Genomic DNA, 16,283 nt, shown 5'->3' on the forward strand with positions numbered 1-16,283 from the left:
AGTTTGTGTCTCACTGAGGATCAGAGACTTAAAGAGATTTACATTAAAAACATTAAAAACAACAAATAAATCAATAATAAGTTTAAGAAGTTTAGTTTGTGTCTCACTGAGGATCAGAGACTTAAAGAGATTTACATTAAAAACATTAAAAACAACAAATAAATCAATAATAAGTTTAAGAAGTTTAGTTTGTGTCTCACTGAGGATCAGAGACTTAAAGAGATTTACATTAAAAACATTAAAAACAACAAATAAATCAATAATAAGTTTAAGAAGTTTAGTTTGTGTCTCACTGAGGATCAGAGACTTAAAGAGATTTACATTAAAAACATTAAAAACAACAAATAAATCAATAATAAGTTTAAGAAGTTTAGTTTGTGCCTCACTGAGGATCAGAGACTTAAAGAGATTTACATTAAAAACATTAAAAACAACAAATAAATCAATAATAAGTTTAAGAAGTTTAGTTTGTGCCTCACTGAGGATCAGAGACTTAAAGAGATTTACATTAAAAACATTAAAAACAACAAATAAATCAATAATAAGTTTAAGAAGTTTAGTTTGTGTCTCACTGAGGATCAGAGACTTAAAGAGATTTACATTAAAAACATTAAAAACAACAAATAAATCAATAATAAGTTTAAGAAGTTTAGTTTGTGCCTCACTGAGGATCAGAGACTTAAAGAGATTTACATTAAAAACATTAAAAACAACAAATAAATCAATAATAAGTTTAAGAAGTTTAGTTTGTGTCTCACTGAGGATCAGAGACTTAAAGAGATTTACATTAAAAACATTAAAAACAACAAATAAATCAATAATAAGTTTAAGAAGTTTAGTTTGTGCCTCACTGAGGATCAGAGACTTAAAGAGATTTACATTAAAAACATTAAAAACAACAAATAAATCAATAATAAGTTTAAGAAGTTTAGTTTGTGTCTCACTGAGGATCAGAGACTTAAAGAGATTTACATTAAAAACATTAAAAACAACAAATAAATCACAATGATTGTCATCAGACACAATCAGATTGTTTGTTGTTGTTGTTGACAGTTTGTTTGTTGTTGATGACAGATTGTTTGTTTGTTTGTTGACTCTTTGTTGTTGTTGTTGTTGTTGTTGTTGACAGAGATGGATCCTCAGGACGGAGGCTCCTTGTTTGTTGTTGTTGACAGATTGTTTGTTGTTGTTGTTGTTGACAGTTTGTTTGTTGTTGTTTACAGTTTGTTTGTTGTTGTTGACAGAGATGGATCCTCAGGACGTTGGTTTGTTTGTTTGTTGACTCTTTGTTGTTGTTGTTGTTGTTGTTGTTGTTGACAGACATGGATCCTCAGGACGGAGGCTCCTTGTTTGTTGTTGTTGACAGATTGTTTGTTGTTGTTGTTGTTGACAGTTTGTTTGTTGTTGTTTACAGTTTGTTTGTTGTTGTTGACAGAGATGGATCCTCAGGACGTTGGTTTGTTTGTTTGTTGACTCTTTGTTGTTGTTGTTGTTGTTGTTGTTGTTGACAGACATGGATCCTCAGGACGGAGGCTCCTTGTTTGTTGTTGTTGACAGATTGTTTGTTGTTGTTGTTGTTGACAGTTTGTTTGTTGTTGTTTACAGTTTGTTTGTTGTTGTTGACAGAGATGGATCCTCAGGACGTTGGTTTGTTTGTTTGTTGACTCTTTGTTGTTGTTGTTGTTGTTGTTGTTGACAGACATGGATCCTCAGGACGGAGGCTCCTTGTTTGTTGTTGTTGACAGATTGTTTGTTGTTGTTGTTGTTGACAGTTTGTTTGTTGTTGTTTACAGTTTGTTTGTTGTTGTTGACAGAGATGGATCCTCAGGACGTTGGTTTGTTTGTTTGTTGACTCTTTGTTGTTGTTGTTGTTGTTGACAGAGATGGATCCTCAGGACGTTGGTTTGTTTGTTTGTTGACTCTTTGTTGTTGTTGTTGTTGTTGTTGACAGAGATGGATCCTCAGGACGTTGGTTTGTTTGTTGACTCTTTGTTGTTGTTGTTGTTGTTGTTGACAGAAATGGATCCTCAGGACGTTGGTTTGTTTGTTTGTTGACTCTTTGTTGTTGTTGTTGTTGTTGTTGACAGAAATGGATCCTCAGGAGAGAGGCTCCTTGTTTGTTTGTTGTTTACAGTTTGTTGTTGTTTTTGTTGACAGATTGTTTGTTGTTGTTGTTGTTGACAGAAATGGATCCTCAGGACGGAGGCTCCTTGTTTGTTTGTTGTTGTTGACAGTTTGTTTGTTGTTGTTGTTGTTGACAGATTGTTTGTTTGTTGTTGTTGACAGTTTGTTTGTTGTTGTTGACAGATTGTTTGTTTGTTGTTGTTGTTGACAGAAATGGATCCTCAGGACGTCGGTCAGAGGAAAAGAGGAGCAGAGGAAGGAGAGAAGGAGGTGAAGAGGAGACGTGATGAAGAGGAGCAGGTACATTATTATTTATTATTATTTATTATTATTATTGTTATTATTTATTATTATGTATTATTATTTATTTATTATTATTTATTATTATTATTTATTATTATTATTATTTATTATTATTTATTAATTATTATTATTTATTATTTATTTATTAATTATTATTATTTATTATTTATTATTATTATTGTTATTATTTATTATTAATAATATTTATTATTATTATTATTATTATTTATTATTATTATTATTATTATTATTATTATTTATTATTATTATTTATTATTATTTATTATTATTATTTATTTATTATTTATTTATTGTTTATTATTATTTATTATTATTATTTATTATTATTTATTATTATTATTATTTATTTATTATTGATTATTATTGATTATTATTTATTTATTATTATTTATTATTATTATTTATTATTTATTATTATTTATAATATTTATTATTATTATTAATTAATTTTTATTATTATTTATTATTTATTATTATTTATTATTATTTATTATTATTTATTATTATTTATTATTATTATTTATTATTATTTATTATTATTTATTATAATTATTTATTATTATTTATTATTTATTGTTATTTATTATTAATAATATTTATTATTATTAATTAATTATTATTATTTATTATTATTCATTAATTATTATTATTTATTCTCATTTATTATTATTTATTATTATTTATCATTATTTATTATTATTATTTATTATAATTATTTATTATTATTATTATTAATATTTATACTTAATATTTATTATTATTATTATTATTTATTATTATCTTTAATAACTGTAAACATTAATAATAATTATTAATAATTATATATATTATATAATAACAGGTGGAGCACAGTGTGGAGGTGACCCGTCAGGTCTTTAATAACTGTAAACATTAATAATAATTATTAATAATTATATATATTATATAATAACAGGTGGAGCACAGTGTGGAGGTGACCCGTCAGGTCTTTAATAACTGTAAACATTAATAATAATTAATAATAATTATATATATTATATAATAACAGGTGGAGCACAGTGTGGAGGTGACCCGTCAGGTCTTTAATAACTGTAAACATTAATAATAATTATTAATAATTATATATATTATATAATAACAGGTGGAGCACAGCGTGGAGGTGACCCGTCAGGTCTTTAATAACTGTAAACATTAATAATAATTATTAATAATTATATATATTATTTAATAACAGGTGGAGCACAGTGTGGAGGTGACCCGTCAGGTCTTTAATAACTGTAAACATTAATAATAATTATTAATAATTATATATATTATATAATAACAGGTGGGGCACAGTGTGGAGGTGACCCGTCAGGTCTTTAATAACTGTAAACATTAATAATAATTATTAATAATTATATATATTATTTAATAACAGGTGGAGCACAGTGTGGAGGTGACCCGTCAGGTCTTTAATAACTGTAAACATTAATAATAATTATTAATAATTATATATATTATATAATAACAGGTGGAGCACAGTGTGGAGGTGACCCGTCAGGTCTTTAATAACTGTAAACATTAATAATAATTATTAATAATTATATATATTATATAATAACAGGTGGAGCACAGTGTGGAGGTGACCCGTCAGGTCTTTAATAACTGTAAACATTAATAATAATTATTAATAATTATATATATTATATAATAACAGGTGGGGCACAGTGTGGAGGTGACCCGTCAGGTCTTTAATAACTGTAAACATTAATAATAATTATTAATAATTATATATATTATATAATAACAGGTGGAGCACAGTGTGGAGGTGACCCGTCAGGTCTTTAATAACTGTAAACATTAATAATAATTATTAATAATTATATATATTATATAATAACAGGTGGAGCACAGTGTGGAGGTGACCCGTCAGGTCTTTAATAACTGTAAACATTAATAATAATTATTAATAATTATATATATTATATAATAACAGGTGGAGCACAGTGTGGAGGTGACCCGTCAGGTCTTTAATAACTGTAAACATTAATAATAATTATTAATAATTATATATATTATATAATAACAGGTGGAGCACAGCGTGGAGGTGACCCGTCAGGTCTTTAATAACTGTAAACATTAATAATAATTATTAATAATTATATATATTATATAATAACAGGTGGAGCACAGTGTGGAGGTGACCCGTCAGGTCTTTAATAACTGTAAACATTAATAATAATTATTAATAATTATATATATTATATAATAACAGGTGGAGCACAGTGTGGAGGTGACCCGTCAGGTCTTTAATAACTGTAAACATTAATAATAATTATTAATAATTATATATATTATATAATAACAGGTGGAGCACAGTGTGGAGGTGACCCGTCAGGTCTTTAATAACTGTAAACATTAATAATAATTATTAATAATTATATATATATTATATAATAACAGGGGGAGCACAGTGTGGAGGTGACCCGTCAGGTCTTTAATAACTGTAAACATTAATAATAATTATTAATAATTATATATATTATATAATAACAGGTGGAGCACAGTGTGGAGGTGACCCGTCAGGTCTTTAATAACTGTAAACATTAATAATAATTATTAATAATTATATATATTATATAATAACAGGTGGAGCACAGTGTGGAGGTGACCCGTCAGGTCTTTAATAACTGTAAACATTAATAATAATTATTAATAATTATATATATTATATAATAACAGGTGGAGCACAGTGTGGAGGTGACCCGTCAGGTCTTTAATAACTGTAAACATTAATAATAATTATTAATAATTATATATATTATATAATAACAGGTGGAGCACAGCGTGGAGGTGACCCGTCAGGTCTTTAATAACTGTAAACATTAATAATAATTATTAATAATTATATATATTATATAATAACAGGTGGAGCACAGTGTGGAGGTGACCCGTCAGGTCTTTAATAACTGTAAACATTAATAATAATTATTAATAATTATATATATTATATAATAACAGGTGGAGCACAGTGTGGAGGTGACCCGTCAGGTCTTTAATAACTGTAAACATTAATAATAATTATTAATAATTATATATATTATATAATAACAGGTGGAGCACAGCGTGGAGGTGACCCGTCAGGTCTTTAATAACTGTAAACATTAATAATAATTATTAATAATTATATATATTATATAATAACAGGTGGGGGAGCACAGCGCGGAGGTCGCCCGTCACTATAACCGGCTGCAGGAAGTCGGACTCGCTGCTCGAAGTCGAAGCAGAATTTTCTTCATGAGGAATTTCAACAACTGGCTGAAGAGCGTCCTGATCGGTGAGCGAGCGACCGCGGGACACGGGACACCTGACACGTGACACCTGACACATGACACGTGACGACCTGAACACCTGACACAGGACACGGGACACCTGACACATGACGACGACCCGAACACCTGACACGGGACACCTGACACATGACGACGACCCGAACACCTGACACAGGACACGGGACACGTGACGACCCGAACACGTGACGACCCCAGCACGGGACACCTGACACGGGACACCTGACACATGACGACGACCCGAACACGTGACACGGGACACCTGACACATGACGACCCGTGTGTTCGGGTCACAGACACGTATATGTTCTATAATTATATAAACATGTGTTTATGTGTTTATGTGACTTCCTGTTTCGTCGTTCACCTGCAGAAACTTTGACACTTGTGTTTGTAACGTTCATCAGGTGTTTGTTTGATTGACAGGTGAGATCCTGGAGCAGGTGCGGGGGGCGGAGCCTCAGCCGGGCCGGGGGGCGGGGCCTCAGCAGGTGTCGGTGTTGGACCTCGGCTGTGGGAAAGGAGGCGACCTGCTGAAGTGGAGGAGAGGAGGAATCAGTCACCTGGTCTGTGCAGGTGGGTCGGGCTCCAGTGTCCCGGGTCCACAGACGCTGAGACACTCGCGTTTCCTGTTTCCTGTTTCCTGTTTCCTGTTTCCTGTTTCCTCTTGTTGTTGTTGTTGTTGTTGCCTGAATGTTGCTTCTTGGTCAGTCCCCACATGAATGAATGGATGAATGAATGAATGGATGAATGAATGAATGAATGGATGGATGAATGGATGGATCAATGAATGAATGGATGAATGAATGAATGGATGGATGGATGGATGAATGGATGAATGGATGGATGGATGAATGAATGAATGGATGAAAGGATGGATGAATCAATGGATGAATGGATGAATGAATGGATGGATGAATGAATGGGCTCTCAGCCCTGGGACCCGGCAGGGCGGCCCGCTCTCAGCAGCAGGGCGGCCCGCTCTCAGCCCTGGGACCCGGCAGGGCGGCCCGCTCTCAGCCCTGGGACCCGGCAGGGCGGCTCGCTCTCAGCCCTGGGACCCGGCCGGGCGGCTCGCTCTCAGCCCTGGGACCCGGCCGGGCGGCTCGCTCTCAGCCCTGGGACCCGGCAGGGCGGCTCGCTCTCAGCCCTGGGACCCGGCAGGGCGGCCCGCTCTCAGCCCTGGGACCCGGCAGGGCGGCTCGCTCTCAGCCCTGGGACCCGGCAGGGCGGCCCGCTCTCAGCCCTGGGACCCGGCAGGGCGGCCCGCTCTCAGCCCTGGGACCCGGCAGGGCGGCTCGCTCTCAGCCCTGGGACCCGGCAGGGCGGCCCGCTCTCAGCCCTGGGACCCGGCAGGGCGGCTCGCTCTCAGCCCTGGGACCCGGCCGGGCGGCTCAGGGACCTTTTTCAGAAGAACTTCCAGACGCTGTCGGATAAACGCAGCTCGGACTTGTCGGGGACGACGGGGTTTTCCAAACACAGCCGAGCCAACGGGATCCATTTAAACCGTGTTTCTCTGCAGACTCATGAAGAGAGGAGAGGTTCAGGTTTCACTGAGGGACCTTTGGAGGCTTTCCACCAAACCTGGACCCTGGACCCTGGACCCTGGCCCTGTTCCTCCTGTCCCCCCCCCCCCCCCCCCCCCTTATTTCTTTGTTGTTGTCTTTCTCTTTCTTGAATTACGTTGTTCTTGATCAGTTTGAGTGTTTTTCTTTCTTTTATTTTTAACTTTATCTCCTTTTGTTTCACGTTATTCGGTTCCATGTTGTTTTATTGGGACCGTGTCTGACGGGTCGTTGCAGGAACAGCGAGAGTCGTGTTTTTCTTTCCACCTTAAAGAAGAAGTTCTGAACACGTGTTTCACCTGTTTCTACCTTTGAACGAGTGAATCTCCAACGCCGTCGCACACGCGGCCGTGTAGAGGCAGAATTCACACTCCGATAAAAACAGGAGGCTGTTTAGTGAAAGGACCCTTCAGTGACCCTTCAGTGACCCTTCAGTGACTGCTTCAGTGACTCTTCAGTGACCCTTCAGTGACCCTTCAGTGACCCTTCAGTGACCCTTCAGTGACCCTTCAGTGACTCTTCAGTGACCCTTCAGTGACCCTTCAGTGACTCTTCAGTGACCCTTCAGTGACCCTTCAGTGACCCTTCAGTGACTCCTTCAGTGACTCTTCAGTGACCCTTCAGTGACTGCTTCAGTGACTCTTCAGTGACCCTTCAGTGACCCTTCAGTGACCCTTCAGTGACCCTTCAGTGACCCTTCAGTGACCCTTCAGTGACTCTTCAGTGACCCTTCAGTGACTGCTTCAGTGACTCTTCAGTGACCCTTCAGTGACCCTTCAGTGACCCTTCAGTGACCCTTCAGTGACTCTTCAGTGACCCTTCAGTGACCCTTCAGTGACTCTTCAGTGACCCTTCAGTGACCCTTCAGTGACCCTTCAGTGACTCCTTCAGTGACCCTTCAGTGACCCTTCAGTGACCCTTCAGTGACCCTTCAGTGACTCCTTCAGTGACCCTTCAGTGACCCTTCAGTGACCCTTCAGTGACCCTTCAGTGACTCTTCAGTGACTCTTCAGTGACTCTTCAGTGACCCTTCAGTGACTCTTCAGTGACCCTTCAGTGACTCTTCAGTGACTCTTCAGTGACCCTTCAGTGACCCTTCAGTGACCCTTCAGTGACCCTTCAGTGACCCTTCAGTGACCCTTCAGTGACCCTTCAGTGACCCTTCAGTGACCCTACAGTGACTCTTCAGTGACTCTTCAGTGACTCCTTCAGTGACCCTACAGTGACTCTTCAGTGACCCTTCAGAGACCCTTCAGTGACCCTTCAGTGACTCCTTCAGTGACTCCTTCAGTGACCCTTCAGTGACCCTTCAGTGACCCTTCAGTGACTCCTTCAGTGACCCTACAGTGACTCTTCAGTGACCCTTCAGTGACTCTTCAGTGACTCTTCAGTGACCCTTCAGTGACCCTTCAGTGACCCTTCAGTGACTCTTCAGTGACCCTTCAGTGACTCTTCAGTGACTCCTTTCTGATGCTTTTCACAGCAGTTGAACAGCAGTTGGATCAGACTAACGCCCCTGATCCATCGCAGACTCATCTGTGTAATTGTTTTGATAGTTTTATTGTTATAATAATAATAACGTTTGATTTCCAGATATCGCCGGCGTGTCGGTGGAACAGTGTCAGAGTCGCTACGAAGACATGAAGAAGAAAAGTCACGTCAACGAGAAAATCTTCAGCGCTCAATTTATCAACGCAGACTGCACCAAGGTAGATCCGATCCGTTCTGTCCGTTAGCGTCTCCGTCTTTCATCTACGGTTAAAGTTCCTGTTTATTTGATACATCAACTGTTTCCTGTTTCCAGTTTCCTGTTTCCTGTTTCAGCTCTACACTTTTTATTCTGGTTCCTGAATCATTTCCTGTCCTTTGATCTGTCGTTTCTTCTGGTTCCTGAATCATTTCCTGTCCTTTGATCTGTCGTTTCTTCTGGTTCCTGAATCACTTCCTGTCCTTTGATCTGTCGTTTCTTCTGGTTCCTGAATCATTTCCTGTCCTTTGATCTGTCGTTTCTTCTGGTTCCTGAATCATTTCCTGTGTTGATAAAAGTCCTTTCATCTGTCGTTTCTTCTGGTTCCTGAATCATTTCCTGTGTTGATAAAAGTCCTTTGATCTGTCGTTTCTTCTGGTTCCTGAATCATTTCCTGTGTTGATAAAAGTCCTTTGATCTGTCGTTTCTTCTGGTTCCTGAATCATTTCCTGTGTTGATAAAAGTCCTTTGATCTGTTGTTTCTTCTGGTTCCTGAATCATTTCCTGTGTTGATAAAAGTCCTTTGATCTGTCGTTTCTTCTGGTTCCTGAATCATTTCCTGTCCTTTGATCTGTCGTTTCTTCTGGTTCCTGAATCATTTCCTGTGTTGATAAAAGTCCTTTGATCTGTTGTTTCTTCTGGTTCCTGAATCATTTCCTGTCCTTTGATCTGTCGTTTCTTCTGGTTCCTGAATCATTTCCTGTCCTTTGATCTGTCGTTTCTTCTGGTTCCTGAATCATTTCCTGTCCTTTGATCTGTCGTTTCTTCTGGTTCCTGAATCATTTCCTGTGTTGATAAAAGTCCTTTGATCTGTCGTTTCTTCTGGTTCCTGAATCATTTCCTGTGTTGATAAAAGTCCTTTGATCTGTCGTTTCTTCTGGTTCCTGAATCATTTCCTGTGTTGATAAAAGTCCTTTGGTCTGTCGTTTCTTCTGGTTCCTGAATCATTTCCTGTGTTGATAAAAGTCCTTTGATGTGTTGTTTCTTCTGGTTCCTGAATCATTTCCTGTGTTGATAAAAGTCCTTTGATCTGTCGTTTCTTCTGGTTCCTGAATCATTTCCTGTGTTGATAAAAGTCCTTTGATCTGTCGTTTCTTCTGGTTCCTGAATCATTTCCTGTGTTGATAAAAGTCCTTTGATGTGTCGTTTCTTCTGGTTCCTGAATCATTTCCTGTTGATAAAAGTCCTTTGATGTGTTGTTTCTTCTGGTTCCTGAATCATTTCCTGTGTTGATAAAAGTCCTTTGATCTGTCGTTTCTTCTGGTTCCTGAATCATTTCCTGTGTTGATAAAAGTCCTTTGATCTGTCGTTTCTTCTGGTTCCTGAATCATTTCCTGTGTTGATAAAAGTCCTTTGATCTGTCGTTTCTTCTGGTTCCTGAATCATTTCCTGTGCTGATAAAAGTCCTTTGATCTGTCGTTTCTTCTGGTTCCTGAATCATTTCCTGTGTTGATAAAAGTCCTTTGATGTGTCGTTTCTTCTGGTTCCTGAATCATTTCCTGTGTTGATAAAAGTCCTTTGATCTGTCGTTTCTGGTTCCTGAATCATTTCCTGTGTTGATAAAAGTCCTTTGATCTGTCGTTTCTTCTGGTTCCTGAATCATTTCCTGTGTTGATAAAAGTCCTTTGATCTGTCGTTTCTTCTGGTTCCTGAATCATTTCCTGTGTTGATAAAAGTCCTTTGATCTGTCGTTTCTTCTGGTTCCTGAATCATTTCCTGTGTTGATAAAAGTCCTTTGATCTGTCGTTTCTTCTGGTTCCTGAATCATTTCCTGTGTTGATAAAAGTCCTTTGATCTGTCGTTTCTTCTGGTTCCTGACTCATTTCCTGTGTTGATAAAAGTCCTTTGATCTGTCGTTTCTTCTGGTTCCTGAATCATTTCCTGTGTTGATAAAAGTCCTTGATGTGTGTTTCAGGAGCTTTTATCAGAGAAGCTCGACGACCCACAGATGATGTTTGATATCTGCAGCTGTCAGTTTGTTTATCATTACTCGTTCGAGAGTGAGACGAAGGCCGACATGATGCTGAGAAACGCCTGCGAGCGCCTCAAACCCGGAGGCTTCTTCATCGGAACAACGCCGGACGCCTTTGAACTCGTGTAAGGACAAAGATTGAGTGCCGGTGCTGAAATAACGCTGTGTGAGCGTCTGGAGTTTTGATTCTGATCGATCCTCTTTCTTCTTCCTGTTTGCTTTGGACAGGAAACGTTTGGAGGCGTCGGACTCTCTGTCCTTTGGGAACGATGTGTTCAAGGTTTCCTTTGAGTCCAAAGGTTTCTACCCTCTGTTCGGATGTCAGTATCACTTCAGTCTGGAGGACGTCGTGGACGTCCCAGAGTCCCTCGTCTACTTTCCTCTGTTCCAACAGTAAGATGTCACTTTGAGCTTCTGACTTCTGTGTTGAAACTGTTTTAAAGTTCAATGACAAAACCAAAGTGGACCTGAGTGTGACGGCTCTCCTGCCTCTGTGTGTCAGCATGGCGAAGCGTTACAACATGCGTCTGGTGTTGAAGCAGAGGTTCTCTGAGTTCTTTGAAGAGAAAGTGAAGAAGGAGCATCATCGCAGCCTCATGATGAAGATGATGGCGCTGGAGGTGAGTCTTCAAACACAACAATGAGCATTCAGATAAAAGGTCAATGTCAAACGCGTCAGTTCGAGTGATTCACACACGATGAATGTGCGTTTCCTGTGAGTTACGTGTGTTCGAAGAGTGTGTCGTTACGCGTGGAGTCAAGCGTGTTTTGCTGTCGTGTTTTCAGCCGTTTCCCTGTGAGGACGGAGGTGAACAGTCCACGGACAGCAGCGGACAGTACTGCCATGCTAAAGAGCAGTGTGGCAGAGCTGGAGTCCAACTTCCACTGGTGGGTGTTTACAGCAGCAGTGTGAGTGTGTGTGTGTTTGTGTGGTTTGGTTTAACACTTTGTGTGTTTTTCAGGGCACTCTGAGCAGATCTGAGTGGGAAGCAGCAAGTAAGTGTCTTTAATGTGTGTGTGTGTGTGTGTGTGTGTGTGTGTGTGTGTGTGTGTGTGTGTGTGTGTGTGTGTGTGTGTGTGTGTGTGTGTGTGTGTGTGTGTGTGTGTGTGTGTGTGTGTGTGTGTGTGTGTGTGTGTGTGTGTGTGTGTGTGTGTGTGCGTCTGTGTGTGTGCGTCTGTGTGTGTGTGCGTGCGTGCGTGTGTGTTCTCTCTGTGTGCAGGTATCTATGATAATGAACTGTAGTGATGAACTCAAGTGTGTGTGTGTGTGTGTGTGTTCCCTGTGTGCAGGCATCTACCTGGTGTTCGTCTTTCAGAAGACGTCCTGAGGCTGAACGCAAACTCCGGCTTCTTCAATGTTTGTTTTTTTTTAGTCATTTTTTGATAAACTATGAACTGTGTTTGTTTTTTGTTGAAATAAATTAAAACTAACTTTAAAGTCACTCGTTCGTGTGTGTGTGTGTGTGTGTGTGTGTGTGTGTGTGTGTGTGTGTGTGTGTGTGTGTGTGTGTGTGTGTGTGTGTGTGTGTGTGTGTGTGTGTGTGTGTGTGTGTGTGTGTGTGTGTGTGTGTGTGTGTGTGTGTGTGTGTGTGTGTGTGTGTGTGTGTGTGTGTGTGTGTGTGTGTGTGTGTTTTCCTGGTCCCCATAAAGCAGGAATTCAAAACTGAGTAGAATCAAATCTTTTTGTCATTGCATAAAATAAAACAGTAAAACATGCAGATCCACGGTTTACAGATCATAGTGACACTGTTTGAGTTCAGGGACTTTACGGCTCATGAGGCAGCTGCACTTCCTGCCAGAGGGCAGGAGGTTGAACAGGTGCTGTCCTCTGTGTGAGGCGTCTGCAGCGACTGCCCCACCTCTCCTGAGACACGCATGCTGGCGATGTCTTTTAGCATGGGTAGGGGACTGCCAGTTAGGGCGCCCTCCCACTGTGCCTCCGTCCCGTGCCCCGTGCTTTAGGGTCCTTGTCCTCCCCTCCAGGCCCGTTTGTACTCACTCTACCTGGGCCTCGGAGAATGCTTCTTGCTGCCTATACGTCATCACGCCGTAACACGTCACACGCATTGATGACGTCATGGCGATGCGTGGCTTTGTTTCCAGATCTTTCCGTAGACCTCGGAGTTTTTGTGCGTCTTGTCGACTGTTTTTGAATCTTTTCATCGACCAAATCTGCAGTAAACACTCCACCTCCGCATCACACCAACGTGAACCTTTCACCGCCATTGTTTGAAATGTCCGCGCATGGTCCCTCCTTCTTTTTTCTACGTCCCAACAGGCGCACAGGAAATTACCTCAGAGCCGCCGTAGGCCTCGTGCTCGTACACGTGCGCACGCTCGTGCTTGTACACGTGCAAACGTGCTTTACAAAAGCCCACCTCTCCCAAATGGAGAGGTGCGGAAGGACAGTGTGAGTGCGCCCTTAGTGTCCATGGGATAACTCAGGAAGCTGAAGATGAACAAGTTATTGACTTCCTGAAACAGTAAAATTGAAAAAACCCCTTTGGTTGATGATTCACAGTCGGAGTTTAATCAAAACCTGATGGTTGAAAATTCCAGCGGTTGAGCCTCAGAAGCTTTAGAGCCTCACTTCACCTACACATGCAAAGCACAGGCCGGCTCCACCTTTGTCTATGAAGTTAGAGCCTCACTTCACCGACACATGCTAAGCACAGGCCGGCTCCACCTTTGTCTATGAAGTTAGAACCTCACTTCACCGACACATGCTAAGCACAGGTCGGCTCCACCTTTGTCTATGAAGTTAGAGCCTCACTTCACCGACACATGCAAAGCACAGGCCGGCTCCACCTTTGTCTATGAAGTTAGAACCTCACTTCACCGACACATGCAAAGCACAGGCCGGCTCCACCTTTGTCTATGAAGTTAGAACCTCACTTCACCGACACATGCAAAGCACAGGCCGGCTCCACCTTTGTCTGTGAAGTTAGAACCTCACTTCACCGACACATGCAAAGCACAGGCCGGCTCCACCTTTGTCTATGAAGTTAGAACCTCACTTCACCGACACATGCTAAGCACAGGCCGGCTCCACCTTTGTCTATGAAGTTAGAACCTCACTTCACCGACACATGCAAAGCACAGGCCGGCTCCACCTTTGTCTATGAAGTTAGAACCTCACTTCACCGACACATGCTAAGCACAGGCCGGCTCCACCTCTGTCTGTGAAGTTAGAACACCCACTGGAAGTGATGTTACGAAGACATATTCACCTCACCTCACCTCAAGCACCTAGCTAAGATGAGTGGCAAAGACTACGGCGAGGTGTTGAAAGAGATGATGTCTCAGATCGGGGAAGACGTTGAAGCCATGAAACCCACATCTGAAGAATCTGTCCCCGCACATGTCGAGACCCCTGCCCTATCCCCACCTGCTCATGAAGATCAACAGTCTCACACCTTATTTTCATGTTACACCAAGCAACTATGGAGCCACCGTCCCTTCCATTAAGGGACTTGAACCCACCTGACATCCAGAAGGTTGTGGTTGAGCACATCGTACGGAGGCAAGACGTTGTCCCACACATCCAATCCCAGGTGAGACTCTGCTCCTTCTCCAGAAAGACTCCCAGACCTAATAATGAAACATGATACATGGCGCACACAGATGGAGTTGGTCCAAAATGATCCAAGCATGTCCCCCCTGCAAATATCCAGAAAGATCCATGAGAGCTTGCTCCCACCAGCAGCTGATGTAGTTAAGTGCCTATAGCCTGAGTCACCACCTGAAACCTACCTACAGGTTAGACTCAGCCTTTGGCACTGTGGAAGATGGGGAGGAGCTTTCCTCTCAGTTCCTGAACACCCTCCAAGACCCAGGTGAAAAGCCATCCACTCACCTTCACCTGCTCCAGAAAGCATCAAACAGAGCAACGAAAATCAAAAGTTATGGCCGATTTAAAACTAGGGCTAAGGTCTGGGGTTAGGGTTAGGGTTTGAGATTAGGGCTAAGGTCTGGGGTTAGGGTTAGGGTCTGAGATTAGGGTTAGGGTCTGAGATTAGGGCTAAGGTCTGGGGTTAGGGTTAGGGTCTGAGATTAGGGCTAAGGTCTGAGATTAGGGTTAGGGTTTGAGATTAGGGTTAGGGTCTGAGATTAGGGTTAGGGTTTGAGATTAGGGCTAAAGTCTGAGATTAGGGCTAGGGTCTGAGGTTAGGGTTAGGGTCTGAGGTTAGGGTTAGGGTCTGAGATTAGGGTTAGGGTTTGAGATTAGGGCTAAAGTCTGAGATTAGGGTTAGGGTCTGAGGTTAGGGTTAGGGTCTGAGGTTAGGGTTAGGGTCTGAGATTAGGGTTAGGGTTTGAGATTAGGGTTAGGGTTTCGGGGTTAGGGTTAGTTTAGAGACTTGAAACTTGGGCTACCCCCCCCCCCCCCCCCCTATTTGGTGGGTGCGCACCGGTGCTAGTTTCGTTGCGATCGGACATCGGGAACCCTTTGATCTTAAACAATTGTGTGCCTATTTTTTCCCCCTTAGGTCCTCATGTGCTGAGACTTCGCCTACCCCCCTATTTATGGCCACGTGTTTTCCATCGGTACCAGGATGGAGTCTCTACGACGTTCCTATCAAAAGTTATGGCCGGTTTGAAATAGGGTTTAGGTTTAGGTGAATAGGAAGTCCATTCACAACATGAATGTGCAGTTACATGTGGATTTATTATGGTTTCAAACTGTTAAAGACTGCATCATAGTTCAACATCTGTCGTTCTCTGCACCGTCACGATCGTGTGTGATGCTGCATCCATGGTTTCCAGTGTGGAGGCCGAGTGTCCCGGGTCTGTTCATGACTCAGGGATTCATCTGGAGTCTGACCTGAGACACAGACTGCAACGTGGAACAGCCTAAAGATCTGCACTAAACTGTGTCATTCAATGGTCTCCCTCCTTTAATGTTCTCTAGTGTTTCCACTTTACATCACAGGAGAGTTTGATGGCCATCGCTGGGTGACAGGGGTTACCCAGGCCAGCCTAGGCTGCTGACCCCTGACCCTGACCCTGAACCAGGCCTCCAACAGAACTTCAGGCAGGCTCAGTGCAGGATGAGAGCCCTGAGAGGGGCTGAAGACCCTGATGATGAGCCCATCCCCCGAGTGAGGGGGCTGCCAGTGCCTTGCTCAACAGCACCTTGGCAGTGCCCAGGAGATGAACTGGCAACTCTCCAGCCACAAGTTCACGCTCCATGCATGGTCCACATTGGGACTTGAACCAGTGACCCTACGGTTCCCAGTAAA

The 16,283-nt window shown here is 41.4% G+C and overlaps 1 protein-coding gene across 1 annotated transcript; it reads left to right on the forward strand.

Moving 5' to 3' along the window:
* Positions 1 to 2,338: 2,338 nt before the first annotated feature.
* Positions 2,339 to 12,475, forward strand: rnmt (RNA (guanine-7-) methyltransferase). Its single transcript, XM_083940943.1, has 10 exons — positions 2,339 to 2,424; positions 5,617 to 5,746; positions 6,186 to 6,335; positions 8,918 to 9,033; positions 10,987 to 11,168; positions 11,272 to 11,436; positions 11,546 to 11,663; positions 11,830 to 11,931; positions 12,006 to 12,039; positions 12,334 to 12,475. The coding sequence occupies exons 2-10, from the start codon at positions 5,707 to 5,709 to the stop codon at positions 12,369 to 12,371; spliced, it is 945 nt and encodes a 314-aa protein (XP_083797069.1). The 5' UTR covers positions 2,339 to 2,424; positions 5,617 to 5,706; the 3' UTR covers positions 12,372 to 12,475.
* The last annotated feature ends 3,808 nt before the right edge of the window (positions 12,476 to 16,283 follow it).

This window comes from Echiichthys vipera, assembly GCF_963691815.1.
Source record: "Echiichthys vipera genome assembly, contig: SCAFFOLD_122, whole genome shotgun sequence".
Lineage (NCBI taxonomy): Eukaryota > Metazoa > Chordata > Actinopteri > Perciformes > Trachinidae > Echiichthys > Echiichthys vipera.